This window comes from Ammospiza caudacuta, chromosome 8, assembly GCF_027887145.1.
Source record: "Ammospiza caudacuta isolate bAmmCau1 chromosome 8, bAmmCau1.pri, whole genome shotgun sequence".
Lineage (NCBI taxonomy): Eukaryota > Metazoa > Chordata > Aves > Passeriformes > Passerellidae > Ammospiza > Ammospiza caudacuta.
The window spans coordinates 32,438,964-32,464,103 of record NC_080600.1 but is presented as its reverse complement, the minus strand read 5'-3'; the positions used below and the strand labels follow the sequence as shown (position 1 = coordinate 32,464,103).

The following is a 25,140-nucleotide window of genomic DNA, read 5'->3' as shown; positions in this document are numbered from 1 at the left end:
AGCCAAGGGCAGGATGCTGGTGCTGCCAAAGGGTGGGGCAGCCCACCTACAGACTCCACAGACTCCAGGCCTGCGGCTGCAGTGCCTTTCCAAGCCTGCTGCAAATCCCAAATCCGTCCCAGCTGTGCTCCTCGGTGGCTGTCCCTGCCACAGCCATTCCCATGGAGCAGGTGGCCGAACCTTCTGGTCACAGCTCCTTCCCAGGGCATGGCTGCTTGCTCAGCTGCTCAAAAGAGTAGCGGGCAGAAGAGGTAACAGAACTAAAAGCGGTGCTCCTGTTCCAGAAGTCCTTTATGTCAAACTTTACAGACCTAAATTCTTCAAAAATGGATCTCTCTTACATCCTCATAAGCATCACTTCTTTGTTTTGTTTTTGTCATGGCCCATGGAATTTTCCAAGTGGAAGACACACTGGGAGACACAAAGCCATGAAGAAAATGAGCCCACCTTTGTCCAGAGTTTTGCTTCCTTCCCTGCTGCTCTCCTCATTCCGTTTGATCTATTTTAACCAATACCACCCTTCTGGAACACAGATCTTGGTGCTTTGGCCAACATCCAGCTGTGAAATGTGTGCTCTTCTTCTGCATGATTCACTCCACAGGTGTCAGGAAAGCTGTTCCTCGTAGTCCTGAGTCAAAAAATGTCTGTCTGTCTGTCAAAGCCTGGCAGAGAAGATGTTTGTATGGGCAGAGCACTCTGGGGTCCTTCCCAAAGAGGAACAGAAAAGGGATGGTGGCAGGGGAGAGAGGGGGAATTTGTGAAGGTTGTCTTCATCTGTACTCTTTCTGTACAGTGAATAGAGAAAAGGAAAGAGAGTGTTCTTTAGAAGATATTCAGAGCATCAGACCAAGCTTCTGCTCCAAAGTGCTTCCTTAAACATCCTTTTTCTATGAAGACTATCCTGGGCTGCACTGAGTTAAGGCTGGGCAGAGGAATGTAGATCACATGTTTACGCAGTCCTATTCCCTGTTTTTTGGTGCAGAAGCTGCCTTTTGTGGTGTGTCACTACACCTTCTGCTGCCTGCTGATACCCATCCTACACATGAAGGTAAAACAGCCTCTGACAGGCAAAGATATCAGCCAGAGTTTGCTTTTTGGTAAGCCATCAACACCTGGAGAGATGTTTCCAGCAAGTGCACTGTATTGTGTGCAGCAACCCTTCCAAAGGTGACAGCAGGCATGGCACCATGCCCCCTACATATCTGCCTGACAGGTCAGCGTGGGGAAAATGGAAATAAGAGAGGCAAAGGGACCCATGTAATCAATAAGAAGTGCTGGTGCAGTTGGAGGAAGCCACAGTAGTCACAAACCCTCAGCATATGTGAAAACATTGCATTGTTCTTCTTCTTTTTTTTTTTTACCCCAAACATATTTAATATGGCCATTTCAAGTTTTACATGAAGCATAAATCAAGGAGAAATAAGTGTACTGGGCACAACACGGGTTGTTTTGTAGCTTCTAAATTTCTTAAGTGTTAGGTCATTTTACTTACAAGTTAAATGGCTGTCTGCAAGAGGCCTTGGTTGGTCATAAATTGTCCTTCCAATAATATAAAACACACCATTTGTTTACCACACGTATGTGCTTCCAAGCAGATCCAGCAGCTCGTAAAGAACAAGAGCCCCTATGTCATCCCTACAGAGACCACTGCAATAAAGAGCTGTGGGAATGACTCTGTGCTCTGTAAGTGCAATCAGATCCAGCAACAGTAGCTTTTATGGGCTTTTTTCTCCCCTCCAGGAAAACCTGAGATATTAGTGCAATATTAAAGAGCTGTGATGGTTTTACCCAGAGCGGGATCTTACTCTTCCTGCGCTCCCCCTGGTTTTGGGAGTGGAGTGAGGTTAACACTCACAAAGAAGGTCAGAATCAGACCTGTTAGGATGGTTTGTTTTCATAAGGGATATGATTGATTAAAAAGAAGGTTAATTGAATATTATGCAGCTGCCACAGTAGTATAAATTCCAAGCTCTGGCTTATAAACAACATTTGCTGCAGAAGGGTTATTACCTGCTTACAATTGGAGCAGTAAGCGTTTCGTTCCTTGTTTATTCCAGGATGGTAAAGCAGTAAAAATGCACATGCTGGTACATGACCTCAGGTGGGCTCCTAGGAAATCTTAGCCCAGTTTAAGTAATAAATATGTTCTCACACTGGCAGAGGTGTGCCCTGATTGAACTCTGAAGAGAAACACCAGCTAAAAGCATCATTTGATCTAGATTAGAAACCTACTTTAAGTGTTTGAAGTAGAAAAGCAGTAGGAGCTGATCTGAGTCTCCAAAACCTTTCGTCAATAGAAAAGATCTGAACAATTTCCTTTTAATAAAATTACTGCATTTTTATTGTGATTTCTGTAGTTCTTGGACAGTACAGAGGGGTGTGATATTTATCCAAAAAATAACAGGCTAACAGGATCACTAACACTTCCACTGACTGAGCCTCAGATCATGCTGAGGGTGCCCAGATTGGTGTAAGAGATCCACAGGAGTATGGGATTCACCTTGCCCCACTGCAGAAGGCATCTAAGCTGCCTCCTTGGGGGTCTCTCTGTAATCAATCAGGAGAGTGACATACATCTTTCAGAGGAAAAGTCCACCCCATTTCATGTGTCTAAGACAGGAAAGATTAATTTCACAAGAGGTATGTGCCAATCTCTTGCCATGGACTTTGAAGGAACCTGGAGGGTTCATATAGGGATCCTGAAGACAGGGTGAGGGTTTGTCCCACATGTACCTGATTCTACATACCTGATTCTGCCAGTCAGCTCAGGAGGGATCCCACAGAGTGTATCCCCTTCAGTTGCTTCTGCACGAAACTGCTGGTTCACTTGCAGCAAGTGTAATTCACTGATTCACTGGCCAGCTGCTTTGCTCAGCAGTTTTCATTCCAAGCTCATTGCTGAGCCCACGAGGATCACCTGTGAGCCTCCTCACCCTGCCTTAAGGCTCTAGCCCTGTGCACACCAACACACCTTGACAAAAACAAGTGGAAAGTCAGTCTCTTGAGTAGCTGAACTAACTCCTGCTGCAGCCAAATTAAATCTCTCATCAAGGAGCTGGATGAGACACTAACTAGTCACAACTGATGTATCTATCAGTTGCTCACCCAATAATTGCTTCCCATCACATACATAATGCACAGATTAATTTCTCCGTTCTCCAAACTCAATATTCAATTTGCCACTGTCATGGCCCATCACAGCTCTGCTAATCTGTCCTATTTCTGTCTCCTTTTGGACAATGACCAAGTCAGTCAACAAGCCATTTTTATCATAAATCTTCTGGTTGGCAAATTTGTCCAGCCCTTGCTCTGAGCCCCTTTCCTGTACAATCCCTGCTGCACTGCCACTGTCCTTCAAATCACCTCTGCCAAGAGCAGTGACAGACACCTGGGCAGCAGGACTGAGCTTGCAGCACACACTGACCTTGCTGCCTCTCTTTCTGCCACCTCCATCTCACTGTTGAGTGGAAGTTCTTCAAGGCAAGACCATTCCACATCTGTGCTGTATCACACACGTGCCCTGCCAGCTCCTCACCAACTGTTCCTCAGCACCACCAGAGTCCAACTAACAGTGTTGGTGTGCTAACAGACCAAGAGCAGCCACCATTTGTCAATAAAAAGAAATAACAACAGACACAATGAATTATGAAAAAAATTACTTTTTAATGTACAAAAGGTTTATATACAGGTTCAGCATGTTACCTCCATTCTTATGATGTAGAAAACAGCTAAAAATGTTCTTAGGATATAAATTTGACAGAACAATTCACCTACAGTACTTTTAGTAATGATGTCTTCTATACATAATATATACAGTGCTGGAAAGATTATTATAATACTTTTTCAGTAAATGAAGGAAGACCACCACTGGAAAGTCCAAAAAAATCTCAAGTCATTGGAGATTTGGTTTTGCTTCTGTATTTGAACATTTGCTAATGAGATATCTGTGAGGAGGGACTCAGGAGCCATTGCTGCCCTATGCAGCTGTTAAAAAAGTCATTAGCAATCAAAGGACACATGAAAGCCTGATCCATCTCAGCATAAGGGATGCCCAGTTGTACTCCAAGTGTCCAGGACAACATATAATGTCCTAAAAACATGTACTGCCCTCTTTTCATAAATACGAAGGCAAGGGCAAGGTCAGTAACTGCAGGAGAATATATACAGCAGACTATAAAACAATCCCTTTAAACACAACTTTCACAGGAGACACAAATAAACAGCCAGGCACCTTGCTTTGCTTCCCTGTCCTCATGCACCCTGGACATCAGCAGGAATCATGGAGGGGTGAAGGGCAGGGCTGAGAGCACCCTCTGCCTTTGGGATGAGGATGATGAGACTGAAGGATGCTGAGCAGCACCTCCCTGCACCAGCCATACCCAGGGATTCCTGGCAGCAAAGCTGTCCTGATTGATCCACCTCTGCCAAGCACAGCTCCTGCCCACCTGATATCACAGAGTTTGCCTGGAGGTAGCACGTGGCATTTCCATGTCAGCCCCTGGTGATACTGGGAAGAGTGATCCTGACATCAGTTTGTGCAAAAGGAAAGCAAGGACACCAGAAAACACCTTTATAGAGCTGTCCTGGTCCTCTGCAGGGGACAGAGTAGGTGCAAATGAGAACATGACATTGATATGACAGGGAGATGGGAAGGAAAGAGTGAAGCTCTACTCAGTCCAGCTGCAAAAACCTGGGGGGGATGTCACACTTGTTCCCTGCCCTTCAACATATGGGGTACAAAGTATTTGAGGCTATGAGAGCAGGATGAGAGGAGTTGTCCTTGTCCAACGCAGTCTGAAGTTAAGCAAGGCCTCCTCCCAAGTACATGCACCCCACTGCTTCTACCCTTTTGTCTAATGACAGCAAAAATAAATAATACAACAAAGATCAACTTACTGGCAGGTGGGACTGTCCTGGAAACAGCTGATCACTATTTTATGAGCAGTTATACTCTGGTGGAGAATTTGACTTCAGGAGGCCCTGCTTCTCCCATCTCTTCCCCAATGATGGTTCCAAGAGATGATGGTTCACTGACCAAGCTACTATTCTGACTCAAATACCTTTTGAGACTATACACGTTTAGTGCTGCAGGTGCAGTCTGCTGGTGCAGGTGCTGCAGGCTGCAGGTGCAGTCTGCTACTCAAATGAACTACTCAGGTTGACCCTGGTATATTTTTCAGATACAGCAGTTTTTTCATGCTGTGGGACATGTTAAGCTAGCACTGGGTGCATGCCAACAAGCCTGCTTGTGGGGCAGGGTGTTTTGGCTTATGCTTGGCCCCATATCAGTGCAGCAAGGCACCTGTTGTGCACATGGAGCTCAGACAGAACCCTGCATTGAGCACATCACACAGATGAACCCTGGCAGATTAACCTGCTCCCCCAGAGCTGCCACAGTGCACACTGGGCTGGAACAAAAGTAGAAGTCTCTCCATCACCATCACTTGTGTATGTGAGCACCTCAGCTCCCCACCAGAGAGCAAAGCTGCTGCAAAGCTGCACAGGGATCCAGTAACGTGTGCTCCAGCACTCTGACATTAAAGATGCATGTGGGGCACTGGCAGAAAGTCACTGTGTTCAGAAGGTGCAAAGTTATGCATGTGTGTCAGTCTGCATGGCAGAGCCTTCCTGCCACGGGGGATTATTTCCCAGTGATTGCTGTTCCCAGACCTCTGCTCCACTCTGCACATGATATAAACCACGTTGTAAACACATCTGATCAAAGTGTGCATTCACCTTTTATGTGTCTCATCAATGTGTCTTTCCAATGTTTTCTCAGAAACACCACTATGTTTTTATAAATGTACATTTTATATATGCTTCTGACAATACACTACATTTGATTTTTAAAGGAAGAGAGGCCTTGGCTACTTAACAAGAAAGCATGGTAAGGCACTTTGCTGAGAAGCCATTTGGAAATGTCGCTCTTTGCAAGGTACAAAGGTATTTACGGTGTAAAACAATACTGCTGGCAGAGGGCTTGTTTGGAGACCTAACTAAACTCTACTCTCATCAGAGCAGAATACATAGTATGGCTTTTATTCTAACCAAAAATGCATCCTCCCATTTCTTTCTGGGGTGGGCTGAAAACAGATTTTTTTTGCAAATGTAACTAACAGAAAAATGATGGGGAGGGCTATTTACAGGGCTTCCCAGAAGGGAGGGTTTAATCTCTAACCACCCTCATGCTGTCTCCTAGCTTGGTGGTGATACTATTCAGTGCTCTGGGAAACCAAGCCAAAAAAATAATACTAGAGGTGCACCCTTGTGGTACTGAACTGCCTGCATAAAGTTTACATAATTCTGTACACAGACTTTTTAAAATTTTCATTTTGAAATCCTTTAATGTATTTAACACTTATAAAAAACCCTACTCTATTGAAACAGATTATTTTTGAAAAGCACATTCATACAACTGCTTCACGCAGAGCCCCTTGGATAGCACCAAGGCCTTGTGCTTTACCGTTACGACATCATGTTTAGAAATTTACTCTCTTCTGCCAGCGTGGTTAGCATGGAGCTCATGTCACCTATTGCCATATTGCTGATCCCCGCAGGTATGGTGGGCAGTGTCAGAGAGTTTCGTGGAGTCGTCAGGCGAGAGGAGTTCTGGGAGAGGTTCTGCAGGATGCTGGGGCTCAGGGTTCCCGACATCAGGCTTGAATGGTCCCCATCGTCCATGATGGCATCAAAATCTATCTGGGGCGGCTCAAGACCTTGAGAGTCCACTGTGCTGGACACCTGGTTTGTTCCTGGGGAAGGCAGAGTGGCTGGCTTGCTGCTCTGTGTGCACTGCTGCTGCCTGACCCGACAGTCCGCGTGGCTGTCGAAGCCGCTGTTCTGCTCATACATGTGGATTTGGCCGTAATAGTACATCAAGCTGCTGTCCCTCGTGCCGTCCCCGCACTGCTGGGCTGGTGCCAGCAGCATGTCACTGGTTCTTTTGTGCATGGCCTCTGCTGTCTCCTGGCCAGAGCTGATGCTATTTGCAGGATGGGCAGTTCTCATGTAGCCCAGCTGCTGGGCGGTGCGGACCCCTCGGGGTCTGCTGCCCGGGTTTGGCTCCAGTGGAGGATGAGGCTGGATCATGCCAGGGGGATATGCCTGCGCAGCTGAACCCACCACGCTCTGCTGAGGCTCAAAACTGGGCTGATTGGAGGTCATGATGGACTGAGGAAAGGTCTCCTGGGCCACAGGGAAGTTCAGGTGGCTTGGCTGAGATGAATAGTTCTGCTGACTCGGCTCGTGCATGACCTGTCCCAGTGCTGTGCGCTCACTGTTGCTCCTGACCATCAAGGAAGGGTTGGCTGCCATGTCCATCTGCTGAGGGTGAAGGTGGGGTCCAGACTTTGCTGCCATGTTGCTGCAATTAGGAGAGATCTGATTTGGGTTGCCACTGACTGCACTGGGGCTCAGCATCTGGTGTGGTTGGTTATACCCTGTGTGCAAGCCCATGTCGGGGTTCATGCTGGGACCTAGGCTCATGTGCTGCTGCCGTAGCTGCATGCAGTTTAGCCTCTGCCCATCCATGCCCATGTTTCTTTGCATAAAGCTCTGTTGAGTTGCATTCATGCTGTTGTCTGGCAGCTGCATCTGCTGCTGGTTGTAGTTCTGGTACTGACCAAAGTTCTGCTTCTGCTGGACCACTGCTAAGTTCCCTTGTGAAAACTGCTGCTTCGACTGATTGGACATGATATCAACTGTGCCTGAGCTGACTTCATTCCACTGGACAGGCATGTTATTTTTATTCATGTCTGAAGAAGTATCAAAACTCATGGAACACTCTGCCATCATGGGTCCCAAGTGGCTCATGCTTGCCTCAGCCACTGCCATCCTGCGCTGGCTGGGCAAGGCTGGAGGCTGCAGCTTCCCACTTCCTTGGAAGTTCTGCATCTCATTGTTGTACCCCATGGAAGTGCTCTCGGCCACTGTCCCATTGTTCTGGGACTTGATGTACTGTACCACATCATCTGGCAGCATAATGTCATCATCTCCAATGGGCACGTCTGCCTCTCTGGACATGGCTTCCATGGCGATGTTTTCACTGATGCTCAGGGGCCGGGGTGAGTAGGAGTGCCGGGGCAGGCTCCCGTCTGAGCACCCATAGCTCTGGAGACCAAAATTCCTCCTGTCTGTGGGCTGTGGAGGATGGAAGGGGTTCACACTGTTGGTGCTGTTGAAGCGATGAACTCGTGGGAGAGCCTGGGGGTCTCCAGGAGGTCTCCTCACAGGGTCACTTGCCCGTCTCGTGCAGTTGCCCTGCACCTCATGGGGAAATGCTGGAGCTGATGGGTAGCCATAGGTGTTACCATCACTGCAACGCCTGGGGCCCGGTGGGAGGCGGACGGAAGGCAAGGTGGGGTCTGGTCCATCCATCAGTGAGATCCTGTTCTTCAGGGTCATCCTCTCCATGTTTGGCAGGGGGGTGGGAGGAGGGCCCCCTGTGGCAGCAGCGTACTTGGCTTTGAGCCTGTAGTGCTGAGCTGGTGTGAGGTTCAGCAGCCCCGGCATCCCGCTGCACTGGCTCGCCTCGCTCGACCGGCGGGAGGCATCCGTGGAAATGGGGTCGTAGGAGTCAGCGGAGCTGGTGTTGTTGGGGCGGTGCCCGAGATGGGAAGCCTCGCTGGAACGGCGGCTGGAGAAGTACGGGGAGATCCCTGAGGATCTGCGGCTGACAGTGTAGGCAGAGCTGACGGTGCTCGTTGTGCTGTCACGGCGCTCGTTGAGCTGGTTCAGCATCGTAACCTCGTTGACAGACAGCTCCATTATTCTGGGGTTGGGCAGCATAGCTGAAGAACCACCACTGTTTTCTAGAACAGAGCCTGAAAGAAAGGTTGCAGGGAAGGAAAAGGTATACTTAGCTGAGAAATTTCACTTTGTGGTGTTCTAGGTGCCAGAATATGGACCCACAAAGCCACCCCCAAATACTTCATGGGAGTGATGATGAGTTTCATGTGCTGCTAGTGAATTCAAAGTTTCATTTCTAGCTCTATGCTCATGTAAAGGGAGCAAGAAGTCTGGGGAGACAAGTTAAGAAGTCCCTGCTGCAGTGTGTTTGTAACATGTACACCCTTATACTCAGCTTCCGAGGAAATGTCTCCACATAGGCTTCCCTCAGTAGCACAAAGGTAGGACTGGTGTGAACAGGGCCACAGGGACAGCACATGGCTACAACCACAGCTACTCTCTGGGACAGATGCACAGCAGTCAGGAAGAGCCCAAAGGCTAGCATTCAAAGGCTCTTCCAAGAGCAACCCAAGAAGCTCTGAGATCTAGTATAGCCCAAGCACTATGCCTTTGGATTTCTTGGCAAAGTTAGAGGACCTCGAAAAGGTTCAAAGAGATGCTTTTACCAGGAATCTACCAGCCAGTGGGAAACAAGCATATAAAGCTGGAGGCAATAGCCAGGAGTTTCTGAGTGACAAAAGGCTTCTGTCAGAGCAAGATTATGGAGGGAGGTCTTGTCTGGATTGCTGCTGTGCTCCAGTGGTCTCCCAGGAAGCACATTAGCCCTCGGGGAACTCCTACTGCTAGAAAAAATGCCAGCAGTATTGTGGCTGTAACTGAGACAATGGGGACAGCTGTGTCTGGGTTCTGGTTAAGCTCAGGAACAAGGACACCAAAACCTCTGTCTCCCTTCATAGGTCTGTAGAACCGAGCACCTGGGTTTCTCTTGCACATCACCAGATGGCTGTGTTTACACCCAAGCTGTCCATTTTACCTGACATCTTTATCTATCAAAGCATGACTCAGAGGCAATAAGGAATGATATACATTCCTCCAGGGCAGACTCTTGGTTATGAAACCAGAGTCAAACTCTGAAATGTTCCTACAGGACATGGTCCAGGCCCAGGGCTTACCATTTCCTGAGATGGGAGGCAGCTTGGTGTTTCTGGCTTGTGGAGCTGGGCTCACCCATGAGCAGGAATCCTTAACTGTCTTGAGTTTCTCCTTTTTGAGCTGTTCAAGTCGTTGCATCGTCGTCATGTGTTTCCTTAGCTGCAGGCTGACTGCTGAGTTACCAGATGAGACTGTTGAGTCCACGACAGGAGCGTTGTCATCCAACGCCGTCAGATCTCCCAGACTTCCCCCGCTGTGCATGTTCATTTCTACTCCACTGTCATTGTTGTTGGTGCTGCCAAGGGGTGATGGCTCACTGCTGCATGACGACTGGCCACCAGGACTGGACTGACACATCTTGGGGACAGAAAAGAGAAAAAAGAGTTGGGCAGGTGAAAACATGGATGGGAAGAAATCAGGAGCTCAACATCCCCGGTACATCCCCAATATCCTGGGGGCTAGGAGAGCTCCTATCTTAGGCTCTCCCTTGTCTTGTTACCCTCCCTGCTGCAGGACCCCAGTTCTTCCAAAAGGCAGATGCCTCCTCCCTGTGAGAGGAGGATGGGACAGCACCCCACAGCTGGAAAAACCATGGTGATTCAACTGCAAAATGGAGAGAAAACCAAATGTTTTTCCTCCAAAAGAAGGACAGATGTTTCTCGAAGAAAAGCAGCATGTCACCTGGTTGTGCAAGGTATATTGCAGCAAACACTGGCTTATCTAACATGGGATCAAGGCTTAAGTATTTCAGACACAACGTACTTCTGTCTTTAAAATACCCTAACATACAATTATGTTAGCTGACAAACTTCCCCACCAGGTAAAAACCTGGCTCACTGTTTCCAAACTCCCACTTGCAGATAAGGCAGATAAGCACCATAAATATTTATTTTATTTACATTAGGAATGTAAACTACTCACATTGAGTAGTTTATTTGCAGCAGACACTATATGGTCTGAACTTGCTCTGCTGCTGCTACCAAACAGGATGCCTGGCTTTTCTGCTCCAGGCCCATGCTCCAGCCAAAAATGGGAGTGCTGAAAAGGCAAAGTACTCTGCCCTGGTCCAAGGTGGGAATGGGAGTGCTGCAGTGTTGTTCTTTACTCCACAGCAGCCCCCCATGGGCAGGGCTGACTGGCTCTGATTGCCCTTCAGTCTAGGCAATTGCAATCCCAATATTTAATGGTAAGTTGTGATGTTGGGAGAAAGGTGGCAAAGGGAATCCTCAGGCACTGCATCCTCCCCCTTTCTGCACTCAAGCAAATTTCTCCTATCCCTCCCCACTGCCCCACATACTTCCACTTCCACCCTGTGAGGGTTAAATGGAGACAGAGATCTGCAGGAGATCATGCTTTACACAGCTATTTTAATACAAAGGATTTCTTTGCTCACCTTAGTACCGACTGTCCTTAGGAAGGTAGAGTAAGGAAGGGTAAGTGGGAATAAAGAACAGGTTGTTAGGACAAAGACAGCATTAACAAAAAGGACCAGGTTAGTAAAAGGAGGAAGAGGGAAATGCAGAATACAGCACAAATTACCAACATATCCCTCCCTCCCATACCCCATCTTCCCTGCCTTCCCTCTTTGGGGGCACAAATAAAAGCTCCTAGGAGAGACTTTCTACCTGTTTCTATGGGTTTGGGGTGACATACAAATATGGGTCAAAACAAGGAGCCTGGGAATGATGGGAACCAGTGAGGCATCTCACCCCTCCCACCACCCTGACCTTAACCATGAAACAGGAGCTGCATGTGGACCCACCAGATGGGACGCCACCTGTCAGAGGTGCACAAGGGGAGTACGCAGTGCTGGAGAGGGACAGTGAAGAGAAACACACGGCCCCGGGCTCTGCTGCCCGTGAGATGGCTTGGCTGGAACCCTGGGAGCACAGAGTGCTAGGAAAACAAGCCCATACCTTCAGGAGAAGCAGGGTGGGGACCTGTAATTTTGTCAGTGTTTTCACAGGAAAAAAACCAACAAAACACATGGAGGAAGAGTATTGGAGAAAGGTCATTCTGTCCAGTGGTTCTCACACTCAGCTTTTGTAACACAGTACAGAACCTCATCACAGGAAACTGTTTCTTTAGTCAATTAGAGACATTCTGGATGTGTAAATACTAATTTTTTTCTTAACTGAAACATGCTACTCATTAGTAATTTGTCCAACAACACATCCCCTAACCCTTCTGAGAAAATCTTTGTAGCTCCAGGGCATGTTTTTCACAGGAATAACAATCTTTTCACCTGGATTCAAATCAAGAAAATATGTATTTTGGAGCTCAAAGTCCTTTCAGCTCAAGTGGGAAGTCTGGGGAATATGTGAACACTCCTTTGCAGGTGAAGGTCTTTTCTTCTGTATCCAGCCCATACCCTGTCCTACTCTGAGCTGATACAACAGATCAGAACTTTGGGTACAAAAGTGAAAAGAAGCATCAAAAGGTAAAAGTGATTCGTGTGTTGCAACACTCCATCTCCTCCTCCATCCTGGATGGGGTGGAAGAGGTTTGATGTGTCTGAAAGCACCACTATACACAGTTCCTTAGTACCACTGACCACACTACTGCCAATTGTGGAGGTGCTGTAATGGACAGAAAGCTGATAAATGGTCTTTGCTTCAGGTGCTGGAGCTGTAAAGCTTGATCATGGCTGAGTGACAGTCTGTAGTCTGTGGGCCACAGTTTATTCCTAATTTCACTCCCTTGCCTCATCACCTCGCTACAATTTTCTATGGCAGCTGGGAGCCATGTATTGAATTTCTGTACTCCTGAGAAATCTGCTCCAGCCAACCTGGGCTGATCAGGGAGGTGGGACTAGATGATCTCAAGAGGTCCCTAACAACCCCAGGGATTTTGTGCTTCTGTGTATGGTGGACAAGGAATTGAACTTGCTTTAAGATACTCAACAAAAATAGAACAGCTAGTTTTATCCCCACTGGCTTCCTCAAACAGCAGCACTAGAAATAAAAGGAGAGAAGGTTGCAGGGGGGAGGAGAAAAGGGACTGCTTAAGACAGGACCTTTGCTTCAAGAGCATTCATCAATCTGTGCCCTGTGGTCATTGCTCAATTTAAACTGGTGAGGTAGGTAAAGCTCATTTGACCACACTCTTGGGTTTTACCCACTTTCACAGCACAGGAATGCCAACCTCAGCAAAGGGTACCACGTGGTCCCCGTGACTACAAGGGCAGGAATTTATGATGCTGGGTAGGAAGGTACAAAATGTAGTGGACTGTGCCCTGACCTGCAGTTTCATTTCTGGACTTGAACTCTAGGGTTGAAGGGCACCTGCCCAGAGAGGTGAATGGAATACAAATGCTTCATGCCCCTACTGCATCAGAGAGACAAGGAGCCACCGATCTCTGTCATTTCTGCCAAAAGCAACTGCTCTTACCACAGAATTCTCTGTTTTTATCGTTTTGACTTGTAAGCAATCCTCCATGCTCCTGGTGGTGCTGTTGGCCTCGGGGCTCTCCTCTGCCACCTTGCTGCTCTGCTTGGCGCTGGCCTCGTTGTCCCCGTTTTCCTTGAGCGGAGGTGGCCTCGGGTGGACGTCATTGCGCTGCTTCTTTGTGACGTGAGCATCGGGCCCATGCACGGTCTTGACGTGCTTCCTGAGGGAGCTGGGGTCCGTGTACCGCTTCGTGCAGCCGGGGATTTTACACACGTAGGGCTTCTGTCAACACAAACAAATCTTGGGTTATATTTAGAATAAGCCCAAATATTCCAGGTACAGTGTATGGGCTAAGAAAATACTATGAGCACAGCAGCAGGCAGCAGCAAAATGTGGAGCATCTGCTCCACAGGACTCTGTAAAGACTGAGATATGGAAGATGTGATATATGGGCTGCTGCTGATCCACAAAGACTTGGCTTGTCATTTCATGTTGGCTACACTTCTTGTTTTCAGTTTCTGGATCAAAAGACAGCTAAGAATTAACAAAATACTTTCCTAGTATTACTTTCCCATGTATGTATTTGCTCGGGTGGCCACAGGAATGTTTCCTGATTAAGGATGGGAAGGAGGTGATGTAGCGGACTGGACATAAGACATTCGCTCTGCTAAGGTGGGGTCTACACCAAGAAAATGTCTGAAACCTTTTGGCTGATGGAAGTTCAGTGAATTCAAGCCAGGCTGGATTCACCCTACTCAATCTATCACACCACTCCAGCACCTGTCACCTTGAAATCTGCTATTGTGCAAAACAAACCACAGGCATGCAATGTTTTTTTTCAGACAGCACTCTACCCCGAATTCATGAATCATTGATTGCCACAGGAAAACAAGGCTGAAGCCATGCTTCTGGAAACAGAAATCGGCAACAGATACTTCTATTCTTTTAGCTTTTTTTATTTTACTGACTCTCCAATTCCAAAGTGTATTAGTACTGCAGGTGTTTGAGCTGGTGCTGCTGCACTGGAAGCTCAGAATTCATCCCAAGTTCCACTTTTGGTCTCACAACTACTCTATGTATTTTCCTGCCAATGCAATAGGATAGATCCATGAGAAAAAACAGACAGATGTTAATTGAAGGCTACCCAAAATGACCACTACTTTTAATTTTTTTAAAAATCTGTTTTGTAATTTTGTCCAGGAACTTAAGTGAAAAAATAAAAAGGAGTATATATTCCTTGCAGAAAGCCAGCATTATCACATGAAAAACACTGAAAATCTGTTTTGTATTGAAAAGCATGCTTCCTGACTGATCCTGGCACATCATTCAAACCAGCTAAATCCACGTTACACCCCACTGAGGTAAATATATTTTAAAGCTGGGCAAACCAAAGCACAAAAATTAAAATAGTTTGTTTAAAAATACCATGCAACCTTTTGGACAAGCATTACAAAAATACTACTACTGTTATTAAGCCTTATTACAAAGAACAAAACCCCCACAACATGTGCTGAAAAAATCCTGTATATGAACAGCTCAAAGATTTTTTTATAAATATTCTTTGGGCTCAACATTCTGATTTTTCACACCCCAGCAATTAGGGTAACATGATCACTGTTGCTTAGACAGCAGACACTCCACCTAAGGGGATTCAATCATCCTCTTCATCAGGCCATACCCATTGCAACTGAGCTAAGCACAACTGCTGTTTCACTGGTGTGCCCTTCATCTGTCCCTGGGTTATCCAGATTCTGACATCTAGTGACATCTTTCACCCTAGTGAAGTCAAAGGTTTAGATGTCTCAGATGCCTCCCTCCCACGCTCATGCACATACAGGGTGATACTCCTGAGGGTGGGAGAACTGGAGAACTCCCCACACACAAAGCAGAACTGGATTTATGTGTTTTACCCTTGTTCAGCCTGAGTTGCTGAAAATGTCACTCTGAGTCTTTGGCCAGCTATAAACTCAAGGCACTCCTCTGTGTATGCACTGGAGAGGGGTCACAGGATGAAAGCCCCTTTTCCAGGTGTAACTTTGAAGGTATCCCCTGAAAGGATTCAAACAGTCACTGAAAGTTTAAAATGTATTGTGTATGACATTTCAACAATCAAACCAAAGCCAGTGTGGTAACACATCCTCAGCCTTGAACTTCAGCATGTTTGGACCATACACCTACGTCCTGTCACACAATGATAGTGACAAACACAGGGAACCTGGAACTTCCCCCTTAGAGGAGACTGGGATGACTAAGTCTGAAACTGGTATACTCCAAGTAAACACTGCAAGCAGAGGAAAATATTTAGAAGGTAGCTAGGAACCACAATAGAGTTACCAATGGGTAATGGGAAATATTCACAGCCACACACTTCTGCTTTGCATTTGTGTGGTTTTGTGAGCCAAGGTCTCAGTACAGTTTGCTAAGCCAGTGGTCATGGCCACAGCTGGACACAGGACCCTTGCCTGGGCCTGCTGCCCAGTGTGAGGAGCTTTGCTGTGAGGGATACCAGCTGGTGTAAAGGATTGTGTCATATGATCCTCACAAAGAGGGTGTCAAAAATATGGCCCAGAGAGCCATTGTATGCAGCCTACAGATCTCCCACAATCTTGGGGTGTGTCTGTACTGCATCAAGGAGGGTTGAACAGCAGTTCAGAAATAAGCATGAATGCAAAATGTAAGATGGTTTGGATAGTGGCAGTGCCTTATAGTTCCTGTGGCAGGGCCAGCTGGTCTGGTACAGATCCTCCACTAGTGGCTGTGCTGTTCCTACACCAGAGAAGGGGTAGGTGTACTTTAGGAGAAGCAATTGCAGAGGATAACATCCCTACCTGTTATCTGAGTCTTTGATTTGTGTTTGAAGGCAGCGTGTGCCATGTGTCAGCATATTTAGATCAGGGTCTACAAGAGACATGGAGCTGGATGCTCCTGCTCTACAGCCTCACCTTCTTGCACAAGGGGAACCCAAATGATCTGACATTCAAGTGTGTTCAAGCTCTGCTCAGATAAGTGAGGAGTCATCCCAGATCCAATGCAGCTCCTGATCTGGAACACTTGGGAATCTGAACCCATTGGAGAAATTACATTTACTAACACATTCAAAATGAAAATTCCACATGGGACATTAGCTGGCTCAGATGGGAAACTGCCTTGCCTAGCAAACCTTCTGGTAAAGCTCCAGGGATCTGAGCTCAAGTGATCTATGGGCAAAAAAATCGCTCACATACTGTCAATGTGCACAGACTGGCTGAGTGAGTCTGTATCCAGCACTGAGAGCTGTACCAGCAGTTGAGATGCATTCACATGAGAATCCTTAGGAATCGAAGGGAGATGCAAATTTCCTTTAAGAGAGGAAACAATGTTGCAAAAATGTAAATCTTCAGGGGCCTGATTGATTTATTCAGCTTATGAGCGAGAATACAGAGAGTGACTTAACACTGCAAAATTAAGATGTGGAAATATCAACAATGAAAGGGACAATGGATCCAGCACAGAATGAAGGCAGAAAAAGCATCCACGGCTGGAGAATGAGCAATTTCCAGCACCTAAAATGTGAGATTAAGCCACAATTGCCTACCTTTCAGGAGAAGAAGCTTTAACATAGAAAAATTATGTAGTCAAACACCACTTACTGGGAATGCAGGATGCTGAGCAGACAAGAAACTGCAATCTACCTTTTTAGTCCCTCCTGGCCTCAAGGTAGGTGTAGCCTTCAAACAACTCCAAACTATACAGTTTAAGTGTGGATATGGGTTAATTTTAACCTGTGTCTTGCTGGTGGAGAACACTCCTGACGTTTGGGTTCATAACCAACCCAGTTCAAACAACTCTGGGATCCTAGTCATTCATCAGTCCATCTCAGCATCATCTCGGCCTGGAAGAGGATTCTAGATTTTGAGTCCTCATTCTGACTCAAACAGAATCTCTGAAACCTACAGAGCTTTGGTTATCACTGACTGATACTATGCCAGAGATAAAAATACTCCCAACAAACCCTTTGTAGACACAGCATCGCTTCAAAAGGCTGTCAACCGTGGCAACTGTGTTCCATTCTCCAATAGTCTATATTTAACTGTTGCAAATTAGGCTACAGACTGAATTCTTCATGGCTGAAAACACTATTAGAACTTTAGAGTGTTGGTTTTCTTCCCCTGTCAGCTAATTAGTGGTAATATAAATTTCAATCGTCGGCCGTGGTTGATTGCAACAGACCATCACATGCGTTACAATAAAGGCAATTTCCTCTGCTCCCCAACTACTAATAGTGGGTCTTAATTATCCAAGGTTAACAAAGCATTGCATTGTGCTCTATCATTGTACATCAAATGATGGAGGGACTATTATTTCCAGAGCATCAGGATCCAGGGTAGCTGTTACATTACTGCAAGTCTGCTCCACAGTAATATTAAACTCCACTTGCACAACTGTACTATACTATCTGTGCTATTAAAAATTATATGTTTGGAAAATGCTTGTTTTCATTTCCAAAGTCGATTAAAAAGTTTGCATACTTTAACATCTGTTTATGATTTCAAACACAGCTTTCATAAATATAAAGCTAATGTGGTCTGGCTCCCCAGCAAAAATAAATCCCATTAAAAAATAAGATAAACCTCTCATTACAGTAGGTTTCTTTTTACACGCGTCCAGTGTGTAAAGTGTATGTTTATTGTCAGCAAAATTTAAAAAAAGGCCTCCGTTGAGCTGTGGTGAGCCCAGGCTTACCTCATTGGAATGTGTCCTGTTCTGGTGCTTGGCTCTATCCGAGGCATTGGAAAAGGCTTTATTGCAGCCTTCGTGTTCACAGACATAAGGTTTTTCTCCAGTGTGGGACCTCAGGTGTGTCTTTAAGTTCTCCAGGCGGGAATAGGCTTTGGAACAACCCTCAAACTAAAATAAAAAAACCACATGAGGAGTGATTAATTAACCAGAAAAATTTGATTTTCCCCCTGCCTAAACCCTTCCAATCTGTTTCTCATTCTTTCTTTTTTTTTCTTCTTTTTAAAGGGCTTGTGTTTTAGGGAACAACATCCACTTTGTTGGGAGAATTTGCTTCCCTAGGCAGGCTGAGAGTTTCAGCAGTGAGTCATATTTGAGGTGCTACTCCTTGTTCGGTACCCACCTGACATTTCAACAAGTGACTCTTTTTCCAGCAGGGCTAAACACCCCTCCACTCCTCCCAGAGCTCTCTCAGCCCCTCCTGCCAACCCTCTGCATCTAAAACATTCAGAACAGGGGCCCCCTCCTTCCCACCTAGGGAATTGACAGCTTCTCCACAGTCTGACCAGCCTTGCAACTCCACTTGCACCAACACTGGAAAGAGCAGACAGTTCCCTAACACACAAACAGAAATCCAGCAAGCTTTAAAGTTTCCCAAATTACAGCTTGGGTTTACTCTTGGAGGATGCTGTGGTCAGGCTGTCTGACATTACCAGTTTAAAAAACAAGACTCTCAATCTTGAAGACAGATGGATTTTTGGATGACGAAACAGGCCAGGAACCTTCCTCCTGGAAGGAAACCAGCTGCCCACACAATGAGAAGGAGCAGCTTGGGAGACGTGGGGAGGCTTCGGGTGATTAAAGTCCTGCCACCCTCCACTCTGGCTGGGCTGGAGACTTCTCCCTGCACCTGCCCCATCCCAGCATGGGAGGGTTTCACCTCCAACCAAGGAGTCTCTAAAGTGCTCTTTGACAAAACAAGTGGGAGGTTTTAAGAAATGCAAGGCTCCCTTGCAAATTCCAGCTAAATGTTGCACCGCCTGCTCAGCTGGAGCATTAAAAAGCCCAGGCTGTTCTTCCTATACAAAATAACACCCTTTAAATTTCAACAAGCAGCCCCTGCTGCTGTAATGTATGTGTTGTATTCCAGTCACATCACTTAAACATGTCTACAAGTTCAGTCCAGTTGTGACAAGACTTCACATTGCTCTGCTTGAGTCTTGGCCAGTGAAGAAACTGGAGCCACAGCAGGACAGGTCATGCTCTGTGTCTGATTTTCCCATGGCAGCTGAGTGGTTCTACACATCCAAAGGTCTGGTCACAGGCACCTGCATTCAATAGCAACAGTACCTGCTACCTTGGGCTCCACATGCACTGCTGGGCTGCTAGGGGGGGAGGCAAACATGCAGCCCATGAAACCCATGAAGCATGGATGCACAGATTGACCCCATACAATTTTTTGTGTTGGAAAAGAAGGCTTACTTAGGATTCTGTTTAAGGTCTAGCATAGGGATGGTGGACATAAGGCAGATTTGCTCTGCTCTTGAGATATTCACATCTCTTCAAGGACCAGTAGAAGCATCCTGCAAGAGCTGATTCCTTCCACAGCTTTGTCAGGGTGGGATGGATCCAGTTTTTTTCCTCAGACAACTTTCATTGGGGGGCCCATTTGTCCCACAGAACATGCCACAGCTCTGAGGTAGCACAGTACATCTCTTTCTTCTCTTGCCCAGTACAAACAATCCTTTACAAGTCAAGTCTCTACAGTTATTGAAATACATCATTTCTCTTGCTGAAAAACAAAGGGAACTCGGCTTGAGACAACTCATGCATCCATTCTAGTTTTGCTGGATACTGACACAAAAATGCAGTTATTAAGAGCAAAAGTTCTAAGGCCACATTTTCAAATAAAAGCTTCTCAGCAAAGCAGCCAGTGCATGTTAAAAGCAGTTGTTCCCACTCTTACGTGTGGATTTGATTATGCCAGTGGGAGTTCTAGCTGTCATCTGTTGAAAGAATCCTTGACCAAATCCCAGGCTGCAATTGGGCTCATCCGTAGCTTTATGTGCACCACAAACTTCGTGTCTGAAACCATTGTTGCTTTGAAAAATCACTGCCAGACTTGGACAAGGAATGCTGTGCCACAGAAGGGCACTGTCTGCAGAACTGCCATTATCCCAGGCCACTGAAAAATGGTGGTTCTCCAGTTTGGGGACATGCAACATACTGGACATGGAGGGCCTGCAGTTCTCCAGGAGGCAGAGGATGACCTGAGACTCAAACACAGCCTTGCCATTGCCCCAGTGTGCCAAAACTGAGGCTTGAAAAGGGCAGGATTGTGCAGCAGTGTTTTTTCCTGCTCCACCACAGCACTAAAGAGGATTCAGCCACTGCTGTTTTTGTCTCCTGAGTCCCTCTGCCTACAAGGGCAGACGAGACTTGCCCTCAGTGCTCACTTTGTATGCACCAACAATCAATATTTCTTGATACTTTTAAGGAAGATTGGTAAAGCACTAGACTGGGCAAAGTGCTTTAGAAGATTAAAACAAAGGACATGGCCCTGTGCCCCGGGGGAGCTTATGCTCTAAATTAAATGAACACAAGGCTGGAAGATTGATAAAGGAGTCATGCAGCAGGCAAATCATACATATCCTAATATTTGTAAGCAGGAGCTGGGGCAGAGCCAGGGAGCGAGCAGGGCTGGAATTGGCTAATGGAGCAGAGGAGGAGGAAGATACAGGAGGAGGGCTCAGACATTTGCTGAGCAGGAAGAGACTCATCCCCAAGACTCTGGGGAGAGGAACAGTGTAATGCTGACTGCAGAGGAGCTATGAAATGCCATCAGGAGGAGAAGGCAGAGAGCAGAGGATATCAAAAGACAGGGAAGAAAAGACCTTTGGGAGAAAAAAAGGCTGGAGGAGATGAGGAGGGAGATTGTGAACACCTCTCCCAACAGCTGACCATAGTCACTCAACTCCATAACCTCGTTTCCCTCTTGTGCCCTGCATGAGGCATCCTTGGCTGCCCCACCTCAGCAAGCAGTGTGGTGAGAGGCTCCAAGTGTGAAGGCACATTTGGGATTTCCTATCTTGAGGCTAAGGAGAGGGAGAGCCCAACTCTCCCATATGGTCAGTGAGCCTGCACCCACAGGGCTGAGATGCAAAACAGCACCCCATACTCTTCCTCAGGCAGTGTTGAACCCCAGGCACAGTGCTGCTGGTATGCAGAAGGTCTGGAGACTGAGTCCTTCTTTGGGGTTTAAGCACCTCTGGCTTAACCTCACCTCTGGACTAAGAGAGCAGAGGCAGCAGGTGTTGGCCTAGATTCCCAGGCTAGAAAGAGGCATGTGGGAATGCTTAGGTCCGTGGGTGAGGGAATCTTGCATTCCCAGCAGCTGTAGTGGGTGATGCGAGGTTAGATATAAACAGGGTTAGGCACCTCCCCACAGCATGGCATTACTGGATTTCTTTCTTGGATGTAGGCAACTAAATTGGCTGGATTTTCACCTAAGTGACTTGTCCTGAGTTGCTTTGGATCTCTGTGGCAGTTCTGAAATAGCTCTTCCCAAGGAAATGCAGTTTTGCCCACTAACACCTCACCCACACTCCTTGTCCTCTTGTGCCTGGGGTCTAACCTGCAAGTAGCTGTAACCCAGGCACAGAGTGCTGGACTGGCTCTGAGCTGCTGCCAGTGGCTGGCCTGGTAGAGCCCTATCTGAAGCCATGTCCACGTCTGCAATCACATTTCTGTGACCACCCCAGCCTGGTGTCCCATTGCCCAGTGAGATGTCCCCTGCCAGCTCACCGTGCACTTGTGTGGCTTCTCCCCCGTGTGCCTTCGCATGTGCACCACCAGCATGTACTGGGCCTTGAAGGGCTTCTGCTCCCGTGTGCAGTCCTGCCAGCGGCACACAAACTCCTTCTTCTCCCCGTGGATGTGGTCGTTGTTGATGTGCTGGGAGGAGAGAAAGGAAAACCAGGTCACTCCTGGAAGAGCTGATGCCAGTGAATCATGCACAGTGCTCTGAAAGCCAGATGTTCCCTCCCCAGTGCTTGTCAGGCACTGCAGCACCTGGGTGCCAGGTGCACAGGTGACACCAGGCATGTGGACCCGCACTGTGGTCTAGTGTGCCCTGCAGAGAAAGGTGTGCAGCATCCAGCACACTGGGTACAAAGCAGGCTAAAAATGAGAGGTTTGCAAAAGCAATGGGAGCTTTTTGGAGCAGGGAGCCCTCTCAGTGCGTCCCCAGCTGCTTGATGCCACTCTTGACAGGGATAACAGAGTAATTTCTGTTTCTGCTGAACCCTCCTGTGCTGCATTTATACACCCGAGACCCCTTCCTGAGATGCTGCTGGAGGATGACGGACAGGAGACAAGCCTTGGTTGGATTCAATAATCTTAAAGGTTGTTTCTAACCTAAATGATCCTATGCATCGAAGTCCATATGCTGGCCCCATGACATCCACCTGCCGTCCAGAGCTGGTGGCTGGCAGGAAATGACAGCATCTAAGAGCTATGCAGCAGGGAGAGCTCATTTACTGCTAATTGCTCAGGCCCAAGAAACTCTGTGCTGGAGTGTTGAAAAGCCAGGCCCAGAATGGTGCCTTCATCCACCCTGGTAGGGAGAAGTGGGCTGTTTTTTCCCAGTGCAGGGCAGATGAAGCCCTGCCGAAAATAAACAGAGCCAGGGGCCGGCCCGTTGGCAGCGCCGCTCCCGCAGCGGCCTTGTCTCTCTGAATGGGGTCTCATTGCCAAAAATAATGCCTGTCCTCGCTCCTGTGTTTTCAGAAGACATTCACTGACAGGAAATCCTAAAATAAACCACTTTGGTTTTGGGTTTTGGCTTTTTTTGTGCTGAGATCTTTTCCAGCCCCCGCCTTCGTCCCCAGGCCAAGGCCAGGCACACATGTTGCAGCTAGGGATGAGACTCTCTTGGGGCCGTGAGGCAGCATGAGGACACAAAAGCACATGAAAACAGATTCATCAGCCTTCACAGCTCCAGCTGAACTCAGTCTCAGTGTTCTGTGTGCTGCAGAACAATCCTGGGGTCAAGGTCCTCTTCCTGGGGTTCCAGTTCTACCCAGAGACAGGAGGAGGTGTGTGGGGCTCAGCTGGTCTCTTGGGCACCACACGTAAACACTGAGAGACAAAGATGCGTGCTGGGAGAGCTGGGGAAGCCTCGGTTTGGGAGAGGTTTTGTATGGGTTTAGAGTTCTGCTGCCTTCAGTTCTGGTTTTACAACATGGCATTGGAGTGAGATTTTAGCCTCAGATTGTAAAAATCTGATGAACCTCCCCAGAGACCCATGGACATGCTAAACCATGTCCAGACCAGCCTGGAGAGACACATCTCCAGGCTCTGCTTGTGTGGGAGTCTAACTTGCAACCAAGACTACACACAGCAATGCCGGGAGTGTGGAAGAGCACAGGCTTACCTTTTGGTATTGTTTGAGCCAGAGGAAGAACATTTACAGGAGGGAAGCTGTAGCTCCCATTCAGGACTATTCACTCCCTGCCTAGGCAACATCTACTTCCCATCACATGGGGTAGGAGGAGTTGCACAGCTTACTCCACTTCAGCTATAGCTCCTTAGCCCCTACCTGGCTGAAGGCTTTGCTTGGGCTTCTCTCAAATTGAGTGTGGCCTTTGAGGTTGGGAGCAGCAGCAGTGCTTGCAAAAATATGTCATCACTGCTGCTGCTCCCTGTTGACTTCTCCCACAGGCACACTGTGTATGGGGAACAGCCCCTGCTCACCCAGGTACTTTGCACACAAACTAGAGTTTTTCCATGCATGGTGAGATGGCACTTTCTCAGAAGCTGGCCCACAACATCTGTATTTCATTTGCATGTGTATTTTGGGCATCCCAAATCCACAACCCCATGTTGCTGGTAATCACAGTACAGAAGACTCAATTTTTGTAACCTTCCAAATTTAGGAAAATCTTGGGATATTTCATCAAATGTTTTTCTTTGTTTATTTTTGGGGTTTTTTTTCTGGAAATTGTGCTGAGCTGCCTGGTGCTCTGCACTTTGCTCTGGGCAAAGTTAGTTTTTCTTACATCTGAGAGGGAGACACACAAAAACTGCTGGACACATGTGAGCCCAGCCCATCTGACAGGCATGCTGTGGTTTAACCCCAAAAAAGCAATGCCCCATAGCATGCAATGTGCAACCCATTAAGCTCCTGATCACTCAACTGGCCTTAAAACCATTTCCAAATCTGTCTGTACTCAAGGACTTGATACACTAAACCAGTGGTTTCTGGCAGAGATGGGCAGGCACTAGCCTTAGATGGGAGAAGAACAAGTGCCCAAAATTGTAATTTAGAGTGTAGTCCCTCTGCACAATGTTTGTGTGCAGAACATGGGCAAATGGTGACTGATGCCAATTTGGGGGGCATCTAAACGTATCCAAAATGAAGATATATAAAAAATGGTGAAAGCAGACACAAGCCCTCAGGAAGGGGGCTACATGAGTGTTGCACATGGGTGGCCCCTGGCAAGCTGGGAGCCTGTTTGAGACAAGCAGCTGAAGGAAAAGGAAGAGGTAGCAGCTCCTGTAACAAAATGTGTTTAATCCAAAACTCTGCTGCAAGCACCAGGGTTGCTGGGCTGGTGAATTCCCAGCAGATATGGGCTGGCTTTAAAGAAATGGGACTTGCACCATAGACCCAAAATAAGGGCTAGGGAGGTGTTGGGCTGGGAGCAAAATGGGGTTTAGACACAGATCATGTCTGATTTCACAGGCACTTCCCTGAGGATGAGGAATTTGTTGACCCCAGAAGCCAAAGGAAACCGAATGGTGGATACCCAGATGAAGGAAAGCATACAAAAGCTTCTTGGAATTAATTAGAACTGAAAATCTGATTAATGACTTGGTTTGGGGATCCTTCAGAGAGCAGTTTTGACACTGGTTTGGGAACATCACTGTGATTATGGAAACCCTGTTGCCCAAGTTTTAGAAAATCAACCCACTTTCTGTATTTCAGACACTGGAGCATATCTCCAACGTCTGAAAGTGCTCTGTTTCTGTGGGAGGGATGAGCTGAGCAGGTCAACAGCCTCTGAGTGATATAGCTCCACAGCTCATTAACAGCAGCATTAGAGTCTTTCCCAGCCTGGACCAGGACTGAGGACAGCATGGATGATCCCTGACCCATAGCTGGTGTAGCTCTGTGGGAATGCTCAGTGAATA

General features: G+C 47.2%; 1 protein-coding gene across 1 annotated transcript in view; it reads right to left on the bottom strand.

Annotated features, from left to right (window-relative positions):
* Positions 1-5,863: 5,863 nt before the first annotated feature.
* Positions 5,864-25,140, bottom strand: part of GLI2 (GLI family zinc finger 2) — a 137,133-nt gene continuing 117,856 nt past the window's right edge. The window contains exons 9-13 of the mRNA XM_058809436.1: positions 21,751-21,900; positions 17,953-18,117; positions 13,231-13,512; positions 9,861-10,197; positions 5,864-8,822 (exon numbers count right to left, since the gene is read on the bottom strand). Of these exons, the coding sequence (XP_058665419.1) occupies positions 6,466-8,822; positions 9,861-10,197; positions 13,231-13,512; positions 17,953-18,117; positions 21,751-21,900 (3,291 nt within the window). The 3' untranslated portion in view covers positions 5,864-6,465. The remainder of the gene's footprint in view (positions 8,823-9,860; positions 10,198-13,230; positions 13,513-17,952; positions 18,118-21,750; positions 21,901-25,140) is intronic.